Below are 21,897 nucleotides of genomic sequence, written 5' to 3' on the forward strand. Positions count from 1 at the left end.
TTAACCGCTGCTGCATCAGCGAGTTTACCAATTGCTGCTTTACCCTTCCAGTATCCGATTGGTGAATAATAAATCGATTCCATTTATATATTACCAGCCCCTAGCGCTAATTTACCTTTCATCGCGGATCTTACTAACCAATTAGCTAATGACTCTCTAATATTTTTATTTTTTATGGAATTTAATGCATGAATTAATTTCACATCTGCAATATGTCTATCTTGTAGATTTTGACTTTTATAAGCTACATCATGAACATGACAAGCACGATCAATAGCGTTTACTGGTTCCTCGCCTGGTTTTGGTTGATCCTGATTATCAAGCCTGATATCGAGTCGAGTACCAGGACCACAATAATTATATCCTGGTAGATGTTTTTCTCCGCTGTATTTAGCCCATGGAGCACCTGGAAACTTTGACATCAAATTTGCAATATCACCACCGCGCTTATTAGATAAAAACGAAAATTTCTTTCTACCGCATATAGAACATTTTCCACCGTATGCTATTTTTTTATTTTTTGTTATAACTGTAGCTAAATCAGTAGTTGGAGTTTTAACTTTACAACGTAAGCAATATAAATTCATATATATTTTATACAACATGGATATAATTGATTTCTCAGCGACAAGAAAACAAGAACCTGTCAAGCACCATCCTGCGTTACCAAATTCCATCAGAATGATAATAATAGGACCATCTGGAAGTGGAAAGACACAGCTGTTACTTAACCTTATAATGAGATGGTTAAAATGGGATAAATTATATTTGGTAGCCCCGTCAGTTGATGATCAGCGATGTTATAATGTACTTAAGGATTTTAATGAAAACGCTAACGACGTTATCGAGTTTATAACCGATATTGATGAAGCACCATCAGTTGATTCCATAGATGGACTTATTAATAATTTAGTTGTATACGACGATGTGATGCTGGACAAACAATCAAACCCAGCCAGGATTTTTTCTCGAGGTAGACATAAAAATACCGACATTATTTATGTTACTCAACGATACACACAGATACCAAAAGTGATCAGAGATAACTGTAATATTTTAGTTGTGTTTAATGGCGTAGACACACATATGTTGCGAAATATTCATCAAACCTGGTGCAGCGGTGACATGGATATAATTAAATTCAGAAATTTCTTTTCACAGGGCAAGCTACTCCGCATGGGTTTATAACAATAAATTTACACGATCCTAGAACAAGATATCGTATTGGACTTGATAAAATATTTGGATAAATTAATAGCAGCAGAGGGGGTGATGACCTCAGTGAAGGCGTAATTGCGTAAACAGCATGCATAATAAACTAGAAAAAAATCACCAACGACAATGGAGTAATATTAATTAGAAAAATTCCAAGATTTTTCTCAGTAAAGTGTCGACGCTTTTTATTTTTCAATCGTTCGTAGGAGGGTTTATTTTCGACGTTTCGACGCCTTTCAGGCAAAGGTCTGTTCACCCCCTCTGCTGCTACAAAATATCCTTGAGCTTCCACAGAGACTTGATGACCAAAAAAGACAATCATGCATCTTTTCTGCAAAGGAACATGTCATCCTGTCCAAAACACATCAAGGCTTGCTACTACAAGATGCTCATACGACGCCCACAGCTCACACTTCACTTCTACAGTATATGACCTACACTCCAAAACCAATGCAGCCAAACTAGAAAGAGTCCATAAGCTGGCAAATATACTGGAGGACCTTCAGTGGGAAGACTTGAGAAGCAGACATCAACAGAACAAGGTCATCTTGATGTGCTGGATCATTCATCAACTGGTTGAAATACCAATAACAGGGTACTTGATCACCACAGAAGCATCAACCAGAGGCCATGCCAACAGCTATGGTGGCGCTCACCAGATAATATGTACTTTTGAGAGAGTGACGTATGTAAGGTGAAGTAGTTCGCATTTAAAACATGCACAGTGGAGAGAATGTTTGCATACCTCTATGCTACATTAATGTAATGTGGATGATATTTCTTTTGGATATTGTACTTTTGGAGATTTTACACGATTTAAGCACACTGCTAACTAAAATGACTGCTCCCTTGTGTTAAAAAATCAGTCTGAATCAGTCTAAAGTGCACTATACATAGCAGCTATTAAAATAGGGAAAATGAATTTTGCCAGACTAGACAATACCAGCTTCTGAAAGTGCAATGAATGAATTACCAAATATATAAAATGTAATAAAAGTTATCGGCTCTTTTTTATACAATTTACCTCTGAAGTTCAGGAAGTGAAAATGACCAAGCAGAGCTAGCACTTTTTTGAAAGGTGCACATTTGAAGTAAGGCCAAGCTGTATACTCTATAACCCATAGTACACCCATCAATCATACACCAAAATAAAGGGAATTAAAGGTTCTTTGCATTATACCTAAGATATACAAGGTCTTTTTTAAATAGCCAGTATAACCAGTGAGGAAAGCCGGGGACATTCTTTTTCTTTAAAATCCTAACCCTATGCAAAATGCGAAACTGTATAGCGCCACCTATAGGGTACAATTACTGTTCCGTGGACGTATGTTGGAGTTCCTTAATCCCGACAGGCATCCGTCTTCAGAACTGCTTGCCAGCGATAGCCATTACAATGCCTTCCACTTAAATATATAACGTCTACCATGGCGATTTCGGCCCCATGTCTTAGTGTGTGCTTTGTGTGTTATTTTAACCTGTTTTTAGCTTGTACATGAGCCTTCCTTCACACATGTACATAGTTCAACACAGTGCGACTATGCCTGCATATGTGCCTAGCACTTAATTGGAAGATGAAGATGTTCAAAACATAATGTTATCAAAACCTTTCACCTTCAACTTGATACTATGGATAAAATGTGACAGGTTGGTATTGTTTTGAGGCTAATTTTTTTAATTTTGTCTTTCTTTCAATCCATCAGTACAGGCCAATTCATGTCACTGATATGCACTCAAGTTAAGGTCCCTCAGAGTACCCATTAGATCAGCTCTTTGGACATAAAACTCAAGATGACTGCAAAACGAGTTAGCAGTTCAGATATCATAAACCTTTTAGTGAAAACTGCATGTAGATATAACTATCTCTTTAGAATGATTAGTAATTTGAAAAAATGTCTTTTGTGGCAGTCATATTGGATGTAAAAGGAATACCATTTTCATTTAGGGCTAACTTTAGTATTATTGTTAAAGAGTAAAAAAAAAAAAACGTTTTGTAAAATTCAACAAATAATTTATTTCCCTAGAATACAAAGTCAAAATTTAAAAAGAACTTAAAGTATGTTGAATTAAATCCCAAACAGTCCTAAAATTTCTATTCAGAAGTCCAAATGTATAGAATTCTAACTGAATTCCAGTGGTTTTCCAAATAAATTTGAATACTGAATTTGTTGATGTGCTTGTAGTCTCAAATGTGTTAATGTGCTAATGGCCTGGAATATGGCGACAGTCTTTTGATGTATCACAATAATGTAATAACAAATTTCCTCAACTGAATTCACTATCATTCCAAATCAATGTTTGTGTCCAAGAATATTATTAAGTACCTTGTAATTCCAGTGAATAATAATTTGAATAATTAAATACACCCAAATTAAAAGTGAACACAACAATAAGACAGATTCTACTTCGGATGTTAAGACAAAAATGAGTACTTTTTCAAGTAAACAACGCTGATATAAAAAGCCAAGACACAATAACAGTGCCAGGATGTAGGTCAGTCTCCTCTTCAAACCATTCAAAGTTGTCAGCAAGTTTAGGAATTTCCAAGTGAAAAACTAATATCCTACATTCAAACAGAAGCAAACATGTTTACCACAATTAAAAATCTGAATATTTAATGTATAATCATAGAGACATATTAGATATGTATTACGTTGTTTACAAAATAAATATCACTGGTCAGGTAGGCCATCAACTTGAATTTGGACAAAGGTGAATTGCAAAATCTATACATACCGGTACTTAACATATAATTATTGAGAAAAACTAACAGGCAATACAGATTAATATATATATATATATATATATATATATATATATATATATATATATATATATATATAACAGATGTCAGATAAGTACCATTTTTGTACAAGACCAACAGAGTATCATATTAAGTATATAAGTGAAAACCCCATGTTGATATGACCAGCTGTTTGAGATGAGTAGCAATAACAAGATTTTAAAAATGACTGCCATAGTGGTCATATTGGATATCCAAAGGATTCTCCAACAGGCACCATTTCCATTTAGAACAAGCATTAAGAAGTAGTGATAACAAGATTATCAAGATGGATACCATGGTGGCTATATTGACTGTCAGATCATCACCATTTTCATTTAGGACCAACTATCTATTATACAAAGTCTTGTAATGAAAACCTGATGTTGATGTAACCATCCATTCAGGTACAGTAGAGACAAGAGTTTCAGGATGCTATAGGGGATGCCTGAGGAGCACCATTATTATCAACAAACAACCAGGCATCATAATTAGTCACTTAGTTAAAGTCCCATCTCAATATAAGAATTGATTCAGTCATGACAAAATTTACACCAGCATGACAACCATATTGGATATCTGAGAGGTACCCTTTTCATTTACCAACAACTAAATAAAAAGTCTTTCAGTGAAAACCCCAATTTAATATGACCGTCAGTTCAAAAGAAATAGTGATGACAAGATTTTCAAGATGACTGCCATGGTTGCCATACAGTGTGTTCAATAGGCACCATTTTCATTTATGACCAACTAGACCATGGGATAAATGTATTTGTAAAGTTCCATGGCAATCCTCCGAGTAGTTTAAGAGGAGCAGCTGTAATAAACCTGGGCATCAGGTGATAGAGTGGACGCAAGGCCACTGGATAAGGTATTCTGGTCAATGACTATTAAAGCAAAGGTTAAATCCTTCATGTATATATCAAATACTTGATGTTGGGAGTAAGTTTTAAGTTTGATAGGCTACAGTGCACATTTTCTGTATGTATCCTGCCTTTTATACATAAAAGTGTTGAATTTTCAAACATTGTGACATTATTCACTCATGTTTGTTTGTGATTCATATATTCAATAAAATAAATAAAAAATGGAACATACAAAACCAGATCAATGGTAAATTACCACATCAAATATTTTATTGTTATGCCTAGGAAAAGTGTTACATAGTAACATCTATTTCCTTCTTAGATCTATAATATGTACAAGCACAAAGTTACCACCTGTCAGTATGACGAAAAAGCAATATCAACATGCAAAATACAATCATGATATAGTACTGCATCCAACATAATTTATATTGATAAATGATTTCCGTATGGTATACACTGAATACAAGTCTACTTGTGCACATGTTCGTACCTGAAAACCACTTGTTCCCAACCTTGTTTTGCTGTGGCCCTAAACTGGCCACCAACATCACCTCCCTACCCTTGAGCTAATGTTTTAAAACAAATCTGGATCACCCTTTGCATCATACTGAAGGGCTCCATGACCTTGATCTGGGTTGCCAACTGAGGCTGGGCACCCTTATTTGGGTTGCCAGCTGAGGTTGGGCACCCTTATTTGGGTTGCCAGCTGAGGTTGGGCACCCTTATTTGGGTTGCCAGCTGAGGGTGGACACCCTGATTTGGGTTGCCAGATGAGGCTAGGCACCATTATTTGGTTTGCCAGCTGAAGCTGGGCACCCTGGTTTGGATTGGCACCCTGATTTGGTTTGCCACCTGAAGATAGGAACCACTGATATATGTAACTGAACAAAACACTATAAAAAAGCTATCTTGATTAATGAATCTTCTTTAAATATCATCTTCCCTTCCATAATAATATTAACCTATTATGTTAACCTAATATAGTTAGGGATATAACATTAGGGTTAATATAGTCAGGGATATAACATTAGGGTTAATATAGTCAGGTATATAACATTAGGGTTAACATAGGGATATAACATTAGGGTTAACATAGTCAGGGATATAACATTAGGGTTAACATAGGGATATAGCATTAGAGTTAATATAGTCAAAGCAAAGCTGTATTAAGAACATGATCTTACATGACATGGACATTCACAGTCAGTACATGACATGGACATTCAATCAGTACATGACATGGACATTCACAGAGTCAGTACATGACATGGACTTTCACAGTCAGTACATGACATGGACTTTCACAGTCAGTACATGACATGGACATTCACAGTCAGTACATGACATGGACATTCACAGTCAGTACATGACATGGACTTTCACAGTCAGTACATGACATGGACATTCACAGTCAGTACAGGACATGGACATTCACAGTCAGTACATGACATGGACATTCACAGTCAGTACATGACATAGACATTCACAGTCAGTACAGGACATGGACATTCACAGTCAGTACATGACATGGACATTCACAGTCAGTACATGACATGGACTTTCACAGTCAGTACATGACATGGACATTCACAGTCAGTACATGACATGGACATTCACAGTCAGTACATGACATGGACTTTCACAGTCAGTACATGACATGGACATTCACAGTCAGTACAGGACATGGACATTCACAGTCAGTACATGACATGGACATTCACAGTCAGTACATGACATGGACCTTCACAGTCAGTACATGACATGGACATTCAGTCAGTACATGACATGGACATTCACAGTCAGTACATGACATCCACACAGTACATGACATGGACATTCAGCCAGTACATGACATGGACATTCACAGTCAGTACATGAAATGAACACTCAGTCGGTACATGACATGGACATTCACAGTCAGTACATGACATGAACATTCAGTCAGTACATGACATGGACATTCATGCAGTCAGTACATGACATGAACATTCAGTCAATACATGATATGGACATTCACAGGCACAAGTCACATAGCACCTAAATATATAAGACCTCTCCCTCTCTCAAAGCTCAGGTACACCCAGCTATATACTTCATCAAAGTGTAGAAGACAATGGCACTAATCAAGATGTTCCGATTTCTTTCAAACATAATGTAAGTCAGTTAACAGTACCATACAAAATTATATTCTGTGTGAATTGATATGATTAGGAATCTTATTCTATATGTACACACACACACACACAGGTGGGTGTTTGCATGTGTGCATACACGTGTGTGCATATGTATATATGTTTTGTGTAGTAATATTCAGGAGTAGTAGTGATTGCAACGATTTTGTGGTGGCCATATTGGATGTCAGATCGGGACAATTTTTATTTACAACCAACATTGCAAGAAGTCTTCTGGTGAAAACATAACATCAATATGACTTTCTGTTCAAGTCATGTTGTGTTAACAAGATTTTTAAAATCAGCATGGTATTGTTCTTTTAGGACGAGCTAGGCATCATGGATCTTTAGTGAAAATCCCATCCTGATACAACCCTCCATCCAGAAGCAGCCTGGTGGTGATATTAGATGTCCAATTTGCACCAATTTCACTGAGGATGAAACAGACTTCATTAGAAGTCTTTTAGTTGAAATCCAATATTGATAAGACCTCTCTTTCAGGTGGAGAACTAATAACAAGATTTTCAAGATGGCCATTGTTGTGGCCATATAGGACATCAGATTGGCACCATTTTCATTTAGGACCAAATATACATCATTAGAAATTTTATAGTGTAAACCTCATTTGATGGACCATCTATTCAGGTGGAATAGTAATAAAAATATTTTCAACATGGCCACCATGGCAGTTATTTTTGACATCAGAGTGGCAACACTTTCATTCAGGAACAACTAGACGTCACAAGTTTTTAGTGAAGACCCAATGCTAATAGGACTATCCCTTTATGAGAAATAGCAAAAGGATATTCAAGATGGTTGCCATATTAAACAACAGATCAGCGCCATTTTCATGGGACCAACTAGACACCATAATAAGTCTGTCAGTGGAAACCCCATGTTGATAAGCTTATCTATTCAGGAAGGAGTAGCTATAATGAGATTTTCAAGATGGCTGCCATATTAGACAGAGATCAGCACCTCTTCCATTTAAGACCGACTAGATATGACAAGTGATTTAGTGAAAACTATATGTTGATATGTCAGTTGATTCGGATGGAGTAGTGATAAGTATTCCAAAAACAGCTACTCTTGTTAACATTTTGGATGTCCCAGCAGCACCCTTTTCATTTAGGACCAACTAGATCAAAAGATTAAAGTGTGTGTAATGTTTCAAGGCAATTCCATTTGGAGGAAGAGTGATAACAAACTTGTGCTAACAGGTGGATGGACGCCAGATGACCGACAACAAATCATTCTTCTGGTCTATGATCAGTAGAGCCAAAAAAACCAAATCATATCACAAGGTCTGAAGTCTGTATGTTAAGGTAATGAAAGAGAGAATATGCACAACAAAGTCATCAGAGTGAGAAAAATAGTTCCTTGTTGCCTAACTTCACCTGGGTGGTTCAAAATGATGTATGAAATACTTTCTTACAAGTTAAACAGAGATATCATGCTTGAAGCTGGAGGTAGTTGCAGGAAAACAAAGCCATTACAATGGGGTTAAGCTAACTGTAGACACCATGCTGGGTGTACAGCTTCACAAATGCTGTAACAACTTTAGATATTTCACTTGTGTGAATAATGGATGACACTTGCTTTGCAGGTCTGCCACACACTTTATTCCAATTTCTTGAGAGAAAATGCATGTTAATGGTGATGTAAGCAAAAGATAACTGCATAAATAATGAAACAATGTAGGATATTTTTCAAAACACACCTGTCAATGTTGAATATTTTTCAAGAACGCCTGATGTTTAGAAACTAAGGACAACCTCTTTATTTCAGAGATCTATTGTCACTACATCCCAAAAAAATCAAATTTTGTTTTTGCATCTTGTAAATTTATAAAACAATATTAACAATTGTTTTTACAAGTGAGAGAATGAATATTTTGCATACACTTTGCACATTTAGAACACAAATGTAAGATTTTGTTTATAAAAAGATGAAAGACAATTTTTTTTAAAAAAGTTTAAAAAAATTAAACTGATCTTAGTAAGGTATTCAATATATGATATCATGCCCTTTCCTAGTCAGATGTCTCGGCATGATGTTTCACTAGTCATTGGAGAAAAAAAAATGATGTAATATTGATGATATGTGATACACATACATCTATTATAAAGGCATTAATATTACAAGTCACATATCTGTTATGTCCCTGTCCTGCATAGACATGCAAGGTACAAATGTACAAAGTAAATATTTATCATGTACCTGTCCTGTATAGACACTCAGGCTACATGTGTACAAAGTAAATATTTATCATGTACCTGTCCTGTATAGACATTCAGGGCACAAGTGTACAAAGTACATATTTATCATGTCCCTGTCCTGTATAGACAACTCAGGCTACATGTGTACAAAGTACATATTTATCATGTCCCTGTTCTGTATAGACACTCAGGCTACATGTGTACAAAGTAAATATTTATCATGTACCTGTCCTGTATAGACAACTCAGGCTACATGTGTACAAAGTACATATTTATCATGTCCCTGTTCTGTACAGACAACTCATGCTACATGTGTACAAAGTACATATTTATCATGTCCCTGTCCTGTATAGGTACAGTATTTACTTATGTATAATAAACAAATAAGTATAGTATTTACTTGCATATATAAACAAATAAGTTCAGTATTTACTTGCGTATAATAAACAAATAAATATAGTATTTACTTGCATATATAAACAAATAAGTACAGTATTTACTTGTGTATAATAAACAAGTATAGTATTTACTTGTGTATAATAAACAAATAAGTATAGTATTTACTTCCATATATAAACAAATAAGTACAGTATTTACTTGTGTATAATAAACAAATAAGGACAGTATTTACTTGTGTATAATAAACAAACAAATACAGTATTTACTTGTATATAATAAACAAATAAGTACAGTATTTACTTCCATATATAAACAAATAAGAACAGTATTTACTTGTGTATAATAAAGAAATAAGAACAGTACATACTTGTGTATAATGAAGAAATAAGTACAGTATTTACTTGTGTGTAATAAAAAAAAACAAGAAACTCTGCTGCAATGACAGATATGGGTCTAAGTTCACAGTAAAAACAAAATGGTAGGCATAGGACTTCCACCTAGGTTTAATTGTCTCCCTTGTCGGATTAAACATGGAATATGATGGCTGATTGTATTTCACTCCACCCATATATAATGCGTGAAGAAATAATTTTAACAAAAATTCTGTGGAATCCTATGTTCACCTGCTCTGCCAATGCATAATCCAAAAGCCTTGCAAAGTCATAAGAGCATAAACAGTGTAACAGTGACCTATTTAAAATTTCAGTGTTGTGCGGTACCCTTATGGATGAATAGTTGCATAGAGTTTCATAAGTACATGCAACAGTGTCAGGATAAATGCAAAAATCTGATACTGACTCCTATACCAACAACAATGACAACACTGTTGGGAAAGTGATACCTATTCTCTTAATTATGTTCAAGTGTGACACAGTCTGACAAAGTGAGAAAGTTGTGGATTTGCCTTCCTCACACTCAGTGACACACTATGCCAATGTGAGAAACTTGTGGATATGCCTACCTCACACTCAGTGACAGAGTCTGCCATTGTGAGAAAGTTGTGGATTTGACTATCTCACACTCAGTGAACTATAGATGACATCATTATGTTTATGACATCAGGAATATCTGCAATATTTCTAGCATTTTTTATAATGGCAATATTTTTCCAGAACAAAAACACAAGTTATAACTGTACAAGAAAATGGGTATAAACTAAAATTTATATGTGCTGTGTAAAGTAAAAGCCATATGGGTCATGAGGGTATTCAGAACTAATTCAGTCATGAGTGTCACTTTTTAGAATTTGATTACTCATTATCTTTAAATGGCAAGTATTCACTTCATTTGGATCCTCATACATCCATATTCCCTTGGACTGTCATTATCACACACCTCAAGATATCCATTTGTTAAAATCCATATTAAATTGAATGGACATTTTTGGATTGAGTCAACCAAAAGGTATGATCCAGTACAAACTGGATTGAATATTGCATGCTCTGATGTCATAATGAAAATACCATGTATTGAATGCAGATTCATACTACCATAGTATATATTATGAAAGACCTGATGTTCTCTTTCTTGACCTGAACAACCATTGTAAAAGTCTGTAGTGATCAATAATTTTTTTCTTATAGGTCTTTTGATGGGCATTCCACAATAAGGACTGAATAGACTGTTAAATTACTTTTGTATTTAATTTTAGAAAAACAATGAATATTCAATTTAATTTGCATAAATGTACCTACGTGACCACACTGACATACACTTTAGTGATGCAAAGCTTTTCTATATCCCCTATATGCACCCTATTTTCCACTAATCTTTTCTAATTAGAAATGAGAGAAAAAAATTCCATCGTATGCATTGGTATGGGATAAAGAAATCCCACCCATGGGATCAGATTTTGTTGGCAGTTACCTGACAAAGTTTTATTCTATCCCATACTCTGATGTGCAGGTGAGATTTCCCTATCTCGCACCATTACATACCATGGATGCATTTTGTCTTGTCTATGCTTCTTATTTGAGACAAAAAGTGTATATGTTCCTCATGCAGGAGGAAAAAAATGTACATCTATGAAGAAGTACAACAAAGTGCCAAATCTACTAAACATGCCCAAACTTCTGAATATGAAGCCAATTCAAACTTGCATCCCAAGTTTTTCTTGGTAATTCTGTCTTCACCACATTCATGTCAATCTTCTCTTTCTGACATTCCCTTCAAAACAAAAGAATGAGATTCACCAAATTAGTACAAAAAATGCCACAGAATTTGGAAAAGTTTAAATAACAAATGGCTACATCATTGTTAGAAACAAATATAGTGATTTATGTGTAAACTAATACAATGAAACAATAAACCAGCCCATCTGTAAACTGGTCTCTCTGTAATCCAGCTACCTCTGTTAACTGTTCTCCCCCATCCCGTAACACAGTTTTCTCTGTAAGGCTGTCTCTTGAAACCCAACTTCCTCTGTAAACTGGCCATTCTGTGCTCCAGCTTACTCTGTTAACCCAGCTTTCTCTGTAAGCCAGCTCACTTATATACTGCCTTCCTCATTAGGCTGCCTCTTGAAACCCAACTTCCTCTGTAAACTGGCCATTCTGAAATCCAGTTTTCTCTGTAAGCTGATCTCTCTGGAACCCATCTACATTTGTAAACTGGCCTCTGTAATCTAGCGCCAATGTAACCCAGCTTCCTATCTGAACTGGCTTCTTTCATAAGTATGCCTTCTTGTAATATAGCTACTTTGCAAGCTGGCTGTCATGTAACCTGGCTTCTTCCATACAGTGACCCCCTGTAAACCAGCTTCCTCTGTAAACTGGACCCCATGTAATCAGGCTTCCCTTGTAAATTGGCCTCCCTGTAACTTGACCTAATTCATGAAGTTGGCCTGCTGTAATCAGCTTTCCCTGTAAACTTGCTCCCCATACCATCCCACAAACCTGGCCTTTCCTATTTAAACTGGCCTTCTTGTAATCTAGCTTTCTTTGTTAACAAGTCTCCCTATAATTTGGCTTCTCCACAAAATGATCCCCTGTAACCCAGCTTCCTCTGTAAACTGATCTCTCTGTAACCCAGCCTTCTTAGGGAACTGACCCCTCTATAACTCTGCTTCCTCAAAATGGTGCCTCTGTAACCCAGGTACAACTATAAAGAGGCCACCCCACCAACATAACTGGGCTTCTTAAGTAAGATGGCCTCCTGAAACATGGCTTCCAATGGCACCTATGTAATTATGCTTTCACCATTAAAATACCACTCTATAATCCAGCTATCTCAATAAACAGACCCCTCTTGTAACCCTGCTTCTTCTATAAACTGACCCTTCTGTAGCCTAGCTTCTTTTGTACACTAGTCCCTTGGTACAATGATACCTCTGTAGCCTAACTTCTTCTGTAAACTAGCCCCTATGTAACCTCTCTAACCCAGCTACCTCTGTAAACTGGTCCCTCAGAAACCTAGCTTCTGTAAACTGCCCCATAATGTGGCCTCCTTTGTACACTGACCTCTCTGTAACCCAACTTTCTCTTTAAACTGGCTTCTTTGTAATTTGATTTTCTATGTAACTAAGCCTATAGGTAACTGTTCTTTCTTAATAAACTGACCCCTACATAATCCAGCCTATCTGTAACCATGACCATATACCCTCAGTGAACTAGTCCCTCTGTAGACTGGTCACTTTTATTTGGTCCATCCAAAACCTGTTCTATTTCTAATCAATCCTCTGTATACTGGCTATATTTATAAAACCAGTAGTATTACTGATCCCAAGTGGTCTAGGGAAGTTACACCATATATAAGTTAATTCATTGTCCAAAGAACAAGGATATACTTATCAATAAGATAAAAAATTACTTACATGTAAGTCAGTAGATAGTGTGATATATTGGCAAACTAATACTTACTTTTTTATTTTGAATCTTAGTTAAAAGAATTCACTTTATTTAAATACGATGACTAGAATATTATAATAAGCTCTTCATGTTACTTATCTGATAAAAAAAATTCTTCAACACTAGATGCCATTTAAGACCAGTCCTATTACAATAAGTGACCAATGGGGTTAGGGTTATTATTTTCATAAATTTTCTCAATTTGTACAAAAACTTACTTGTAGTATTGCCCTGAAACATTTTCCAGATTCTCAGATATGGCACAGTAAATGGTGGTCTGTGCTCCATCTTCAGGGGCCTTGGTCAGGTACCAGAAAAATGGAGAAAATCCCAAGCTGATGAAGGCATTCTGACGGAATGGCATGTGACGATGAAGGTTTGTGTTAACAACTCCTGGGTTTACAATATACACAGATACACCAGTATCTGAAATGGAAATGCTGCAAGTTGGAACTAATATATATATATATATATATATATATATATATATATATATATATATCTGTGTGTGTATGTATTTGTGTGTGTGTGCAAGCTGTTGGTCTTAACAACACTTTAAACACATTAATGGGCTAAATCATGCCAAGATAAATGGGAGGTAAGTGCCTTTTCCCAAGGAAGGACACGCAAAGGCAGCCAACCTGGGCAGATATCAAACCCTCTCAATCTCTTTCTCTCACGATATATATACATATATATATATATATATATATATATATATATATATATATATATATATATATATATATATATAAGAGAGAGAGAGAGAGAGAGATATAGAGACATACATACATACCTATCTACATACAGGGAAAATGGGTATTCAGATCCAAACTGGATTGTGCATGAGTGGTCATTTCATATTTCCTAACTTGTACAAGCTCTGATTAAGATTCTACTTATTAAAAAATCTGGAGACATCTTATTCAATAAAGTCCTTAAAATGTTAGTTCAGTATCACCTATATTAAATTTTGATGCCTCTGGCATTATCCTCATGTCATATCATTTTGAGATATTACACATATGCAATAACCAAAACAGCATAATAATACAAACTTGTACATTTCCACTTAAAACCTATATATCTAGATTGGCTGGCTAAAACCTATATATCTAGATTGGCTGGCTAACCCATGTGTGACGTAAACACAATTCTGATCAATACAGACCCAGACTGGTCAATTTGCTGAAAGATTAGGGTAGGCAACTACTCTGTACTATATCTAAAAATGTAGGTATATAATTAAATGAGGCAAACTGGCTGTATTCTATAACTAATGATTGCATACTAAATTGTTATGTATATTTAATTTGCATTGTTTCTTAGTTATTTTATGATTCATTATATGCTAGGGACAATTGTATTACAAGATTATTCAAACTGCCATGGTGGGTAAAGCAATGATGCATCAATCAGTAAGGTTTATTTACAGTGTTTAAAGCTTGTGTAATTGTTGGAAATATATGTATGTCTTGAATAAATACTATCAAAGTTTAACATAAGAATAATCATGTTGAATTTTGTTTACCTTGTAAATGCTGATTCAGGGCTAGACTAAAGGCCATGACAGCCAATTTACTCTGGGAGTATCCTACTCCTGGACTGTACTCACGACTCTTGAAGTTGACATCTTCAAAATCGATCTCACCCAGACTAAATGCATTTGCTGTAGTGTTGATAATGCGAGACGGAGTGGAGTTCTTTAGTAAGTCTAGCAGGAGATGTGTCAGTAAGGCATGGCCTGTAAGAATAAATAAGTACTGAAGCAATTGACAAAGACTGTCCTTTGTGTAAGGGACACCATAAAGTGTAATGTGGCCAGTTACTGTAGAAACAAATGTCTCTTCCTGCTGCTTACAATGTATAGTATACTTTACCACAAACATGGAAACAAAGACCATTACAAAAAGTTACTACTGCAAATTTGAATGTATTATAACTGTTAAAGCACATTCAATCTTTTTTTTATACAACCTAAGTACATTATACAAGTCTATCAATTAGAATTTATAGAATAAATCATACATTTATGACCTATAAAAGTAAAATCTGATGATCTTTCTATACAGGACAAATTTAATATATTGTAACAGACACTGACATTTAAACATGTGGCCATAATGGGCATAAGATCGATCAGCTACTGACCTATTTTGCCTAATAGCCACATACAATTACAGTGGGCAAAGAAATTTGGGTCTGCAGGATGATTTCTGTAGAAATTTCATCCTATACTTTTGACTGCATGCATCAAAAACAATCATTTAAAGTTTTCTTGTTTCATCCATACCTGATGACAAATCAGCACCATCTGTCCGATACCAAAAGGCCAGAATGTTTTCCATCAAATTTTGGCAAGTTCTGTTCAATTTGTTTTTGTTTTAAATAAAGTTGTGTAAATGTTTTCATTTTTAGCAATGATGGCCATATTTGATGGTTGATCAGTATCCTCTGTATAAACTATACGAACCATGCCACAATCGTTTTGTATTAGAATTCGTAACGATCTCTTCCCCAAAATGTATATTAAAGACCTTAATGTCAAAATGTCTTTCTGTCCGTTTTGGTAAAATACTATTGAATATTTCTTCAAAAGAAGTTGTTTAAAGGTATTTTTATTTCTATTATGCTGGCCATATTGGATGAAGGATCTGCATCCAAATAACAAATCTGAAAGGCCTTGATGCCATAATAACACCCCTGCCATAATCCCAGACAGTTTTGGGGGTGGGTAGGGGGTTGAGACCCAAGGTGTTTTGAGGTCCCAAGTGGGATCAGTGCATGTGAACAAAAAGCATGTCATCTTCCAAATTAGAAAATTAGAATAAGCTGTCTTTTCTAATAAACCTATATAAAATTATTAGAAATTCAAACCATAATGTTAGCATTGTCAGAACATTATGATACAGTTTGATCACAAGATATGCTTGTCTCAATAGAAAAATGAACATATATCTAATCTGGGACTGACCATTTCATTTGGACCAGGATGGGGGGGAGCAGGGCATAATTTTCAAGTTTAAGAGGGGCTTTACAGGTAATTCAGTTGTAATAAATGCTTCCATCTAGTTTGGGTGTCAATGCTTTATCAACACAAATAAACAGTACAAACATGAGTGTGCCTTTTGCTGTCTTTTCAATCAATCTCTTTCATTGCAGAACTCATCCTGAAAAGCATAGTTAGTATTTTAACATGATAATGAATAATAACAAAGAGAACTAATCAAAATGTTCAATTCATATTGGTAGTGATCCTATTTTGACACACATACACTCCAAAATAACTTATGTTGATATGTTATCTTATGTACAATGAATTAAACGCTCCCCCTTGCTACTGTGCCTCGCAAAGTAAAACTGTCAAAAAGGAGTTCTGAAATTATATTTACTGGGCTTTGCTTGCTTTGCTGATAGCTTTCTGCTTCCTGAATAATCTTCAAAAATGAATCACGCTTGAACACTAGTCCAACAACTGAAATGACCATGCTTTGCATTTATACAAGGAGTAAAATCAAACTTCATAGAAACACTGCCACTGAGCAAAATTTGCCAATAATCTTTAATACAGACAGCTTAAACATTCTCAGTCAAGGCAATGACATGTAATAACTTTTGTTCGTCAACATTCATCTACCATCTCTTTAATTTGTCTATAACATGAATGGAGTTGTTCCACTTTGTGAACTCTGCCTTGCAAAATGAGATCCCCCACAGCAGTCTTCAAAGGACTTGACAGATCACCTAGTTAAATAATATGTAAAATGGTGGCTGTTTATACCCGACTTCATTGCCTTTTAACTGCCTCTGTAATAATCTGCTGTACTAGCTGCCACAAGGACAGTTTACAGACTGATTATATACTGATGTTTTTTTTTCCTCTCCAAGATTACCAAAAATCATTCATTTTGAAACAAGAATGTGTTGGAGGATTTGAGTTTAAAATATCTTCATTTGAAACATGAATGTGTCAGAGGGTTTGGGAGTTTAAAATATAATTCATTTAAAACGTGTCAGAGGGTTTGGGAGTTGAAATAATTGCAATGATGTGCAAGACATTGTGTTATGGCAGGTATGTAATGATCACTGCAAAATCATAAAAAATTCAAGATTTTTTTGAGAAGTTGTAAATAACAACTGCAAATGGGTAATTTGCAGTGAAATAGGGACCACACCTTAAACTCACTTGGCCTCATGTCCTGATGAGCTAAAATTTCATTTTTCATTTCTATTGCCTGCACATTTAAGTGACTAAATATTGATTTACCTGGCAGTAAATTTGCTTCAAATAATATGTACTGTCTTAAAGGCTAATATTAAGAGAAACTGTATCTTGTATGCAGTAACTAATGAAAACCTAATTACTCAAGAAATTGACTTGAAACTGCTCCTCAAATTTGTCTTCAGTTTCAGCATATGGACACATCATGACACCAGCATTGTTCACAAGTATGTTAAGTTTCTCTTCCTCTGTAATTACAAAATAAAAGATCATATTTGAAACTATAATGACTGCAATAAATATGCAAAAGTGGACAGTCTAAGAATGCTAAAATGGTTTTTCAGAACACAATATCTTTTACAGCAGAACTTGGAAACTCTTTCACCTATTGTGCAGCCATCCAAAATATGTATTTGTTGTGTTTGATTTCACAGAAGCACTGTATCCCAGTTATGCCTCTGTAGGGTTTTCTATACAAATGCCTCTGTGGGGTTTTCTGTATAAATGCCTCTGTAGGGTTGTCTATATAAATGTCTCTGTAAGGTTTTCTACACAAATGCCTCTGTAGGGTTTTCTGTATCAATGCCTCTGAGGGTTTTTGTATAAATGCCTCTAAGGGTTTTCTGCATAAATGCTTCTGAGGGTTTTCTGTATAAATACCTCTGTAGGGTTTTCTATACAAATGCCTCTGTAGGGTTCTCTGTATAAAACTTTCTTTTGAAAATAATACTGTATCATAGCTGGGTTATAACCAGGGTTATAATAAAAGCTTTTTTTGGAAAATAATACTGTATCGTATCAGGGTTAAAAATAAAGCTTTCTTTTGAAAATAATACTGTATCATATCTGGGTTATAATTAAAGCATTCTTTTAAAATTACTGTATCATATCAGGGTTAAAATTAAAGCTTTCTTTTGAAAACAATCCTGTATCATGTCAGGGTTATAATTTAAGCTTTCTTTTGAAAATAATACTACATAAAATAATAGTATTTTTTACACAAACTTGCTGTGGACAGAGCAAAGTTGTACATATAAGTAGTACGCAAACAGCTACTTAAGGCAGCTAGAGTTATACAGGTCTGACATAATAACAGCACTGATGTAATAATGAAACAATATATATAATACATGATAGCATTGACCTGTTGGATTTCCTAATGTAATAAGGAAACAATACACAAATAATGCATGATGGCATTGGTCTGTTAGAATCCCTAATGTAATAAGGAAACACATAAATGACACATGACAGCATTGGTCTGTTAGAATCCCTAATGTAATAAGGAAACATAAATAACACATGACAGCATTGGTTCTTTGGAATTCCTAATATGTTAGAAAGACGTGTGGTAAAGTGGCGACAGAATGATAGATTGGTAAAGTGGTCACAAAATGACAGTGTCGTAAAGTGCTTACAGAATGATAGTGTGGTGTGTGTGATTTAGATATTTAACATAGCTTTAACAATTTTCCAGTCATATCGCTATGATGTCTACAGTGTGGCAGTTTAAAGTGATGTCTAGCACTGGGGCATCATACCACAGACATGTAGCATGATGTCCCACCCAGTAACATTATCCTGACACCAGGCTGACCAGTCCTAACAGTAACCTCTTAATGCTGGGCGCCTAGAAAGGCAGCTGTTAGTACCATTTTTAACAGTCTTTGGTATGACTCAGCCTCGGTTCGAAGCCACGGTCTCCCACATTCGGGGCAGATGCTCTAACCACCAGAGTGGTCAATCATAGTGTGGTAAAATGGTGACAGAATGATAGCGTGGTAAAGTGGTTACAGAATGAGAGTCTGGGGTGGATGCTCTAACCACCAGGCTACCAGAGCGGTCAATGATAGTGTGGTAAAGTGTTTACAGAATGATAGTGTGGTAAAGTGGTGGCAATGATTGTGTGGTAAAGTGGTTACGGAAAGATAGTGGGGGCCCCCGAGTGGCTGAGTGGTCTAAAGCACTCACCGTTACTATGTACTGGCAGCCTCCATTAAGACGTGTAGCACTTTCGACAGAGCAATGTAAAAACGACCATCTTCTACCAGCTATATCGTCATTGTTAGATGAACCACCAATATTACAATTTATGCTGAAATAAAGTTCATTTCTTGCTCTTTTTAACTGTTTGTTTGGTTTGTAGAAAAAAATAAGAGAATGAACAGTAATTTTCATCTAAAAAAAACACAGTTTCATTGTTGGGCACAATTCGGTCAGCTGAGCGCCTCACAGTGAAAGCAAGAAATATTGCCTTCGCTAGGGAAATTCCATTTAAACTCCGAAGTCACCGGGTCAACACCTAAAAATAGCACCACATGGTAGAGCAGGGAACGGCCTTTATTTTCATATAAGTTTGAAATATGTATGTTTAAATTAACTTTTCTTGGTAAGCATTCAAAAAATAGGTTCATTTTTCCGGTTAAATATCTCGGCCATTTTTTAAAATTGATATATGATACCTATATGCGCTGGAAAGCCCAATTTTCGCTGAATTTAATGATATGCATGGCTTCGAGAGCTTATTAAAGGCAGCCAATCGCAAGCGTGTAAACCGCGAGGTCATATTCAAATATCTCGAGTCACGCCCTGTGAGGTGATTCCGAATGAAATGGCTGACCTCTCATCGACAGGTGGTCCAGATTTTGGTCTCGTTTGTGAGAAATTGCAAAGCACATTGGTGAGTATTGTTTTTCTTGCTTTTCCAAACATTCATGAATATTTTCATGCATTTCTTTTATTTTAATTTTAATGGATTAAATAAGATACTCTTCGATAAAATGCGTGTATACTGCGACAGGAAGTTCACAATTAACCGTATGTTAACCTATCTTGCATTCCGAGACTGCGAGAGTGATTCAATTTTAATAAATAGTAACTACCTATATTGATTCGATGAATTAGTAAAATGAGTGAATAATTAATCATTCTGTTCATAAATATTTTGGTTTTTTTTGCTTATTTCCTCACAGTTATTGGACGTTTATAAACCGGAAGTAGGTTTCTGTTATGATGTATTTCTCCGTTCTGTTGTTTTCATCCAAATATTTTTCTTGGTCGAGTTTCGTTGTTATTTTTAGTTGGTCTCTCTGGGAAATCAACACTTTTATACTGTTATCATACACAATTAGTAATTAATCTCTGTATGTCTGTCTGTTTCTTTGCTATAAAAATAAATAAAAAAAAACATTTCCATCCTCCCAATCTAGCAATCAATCATTCAATGTGATGATTTAGTATTGTGTATAAATATATCAAAACGTTTTTTTTTTTGGTAAAGTAAAACAAAACAAAATATGCTCACAAAGTTAAACATTTAAAATTCTACCACCTGAAGATCTCAATCTAGAATATACACAAAAAAATATTAAAAGTTTGATAATTTTTGTTTACAATGTTTAAGTTTCAAACTGTGGAAGAAAAAAAATCAGTTTCCCAAATCTTGCACTGATACAGCAGCAGAGGGGGCGAATCGGACATTTTGTCCAATCGTTATTTTGCTTAATTATTACTTTCTGCACTCAGCGGATCCGGTGTAGTCAGCGCCCGGTAAAAAAAAAACGACGACGTCGTTGGGGGATCGTCCAATCGTCATTTGGTTTAATTAACACCTTCTGCGCGTCGATCCCCAGCGTCGTCAGCGTCCGGTAAGCACATCGACGACCGCGTCGATGTCATCGCCCCCTCTGCTGCTAAGAAGTTATTTACAATGAAAATTAGTTACAATTTAACCGAATATTTGGTCAAGTCCGATACGATATCGTGTCCGAGGATCATGTAAAGTTATCGTTACAAATCCATGTGGGGTCGACTGAGCATGACTTAAAAAGTTTCGAAAACCATTAAAGTCCATGTCACCGCCGCACCATGTCTGCCAAATATTTCGTAGCGTGTGTGTATCAACGCCGTTGAATACAGCAAGAATATTACAGTTGTCTCTGATTACTTTTGGAATCTGAGTGTATCGTTGAGTGACATATATCACGTCGGTGTTTTTATGCCTGCCTCTGGAAAATATCCTAGCTGGGTTTTTTTGATTGTCTAACATAACATCATCGTACACGACTAGATTGTTAACGTCGCCATCAATATCATCAATACCTGGTGCATCATTGATATCTGTAATAAACTCAATAACATTTTTTCAGCGATCGCTGATGCATTCTCGTTAAAATCTT

General features: G+C 35.5%; 1 protein-coding gene across 2 annotated transcripts in view; it reads right to left on the bottom strand.

Annotated features, from left to right (window-relative positions):
• Positions 1 to 5,101: 5,101 nt before the first annotated feature.
• LOC149808303 (retinol dehydrogenase 13-like) overlaps positions 5,102 to 21,897 on the bottom strand; it is a 43,242-nt gene continuing 26,446 nt past the window's right edge. Inside the window, exons 4-7 of one of the 2 annotated variants that reach the window (XM_089975800.1) lie at positions 17,863 to 17,967; positions 15,029 to 15,241; positions 13,716 to 13,923; positions 5,102 to 11,818 (exon numbers count right to left, since the gene is read on the bottom strand). In XM_089975800.1, coding sequence (XP_089831926.1) covers positions 11,707 to 11,818; positions 13,716 to 13,923; positions 15,029 to 15,241; positions 17,863 to 17,967 — 638 coding nt within the window. In that variant the 3' untranslated portion in view covers positions 5,102 to 11,706. Of the gene's footprint in view, positions 11,819 to 13,711; positions 13,924 to 15,028; positions 15,242 to 17,862; positions 17,968 to 21,897 lie in introns of those variants that run through there. The other variant, XM_089975803.1, reaches the window with a different exon arrangement.

The sequence above is a fragment of the Sinohyriopsis cumingii genome, chromosome 1, assembly GCF_028554795.1.
Source record: "Sinohyriopsis cumingii isolate HCF-2022 chromosome 1, ASM2855479v2, whole genome shotgun sequence".
NCBI lineage: Eukaryota > Metazoa > Mollusca > Bivalvia > Unionida > Unionidae > Sinohyriopsis > Sinohyriopsis cumingii.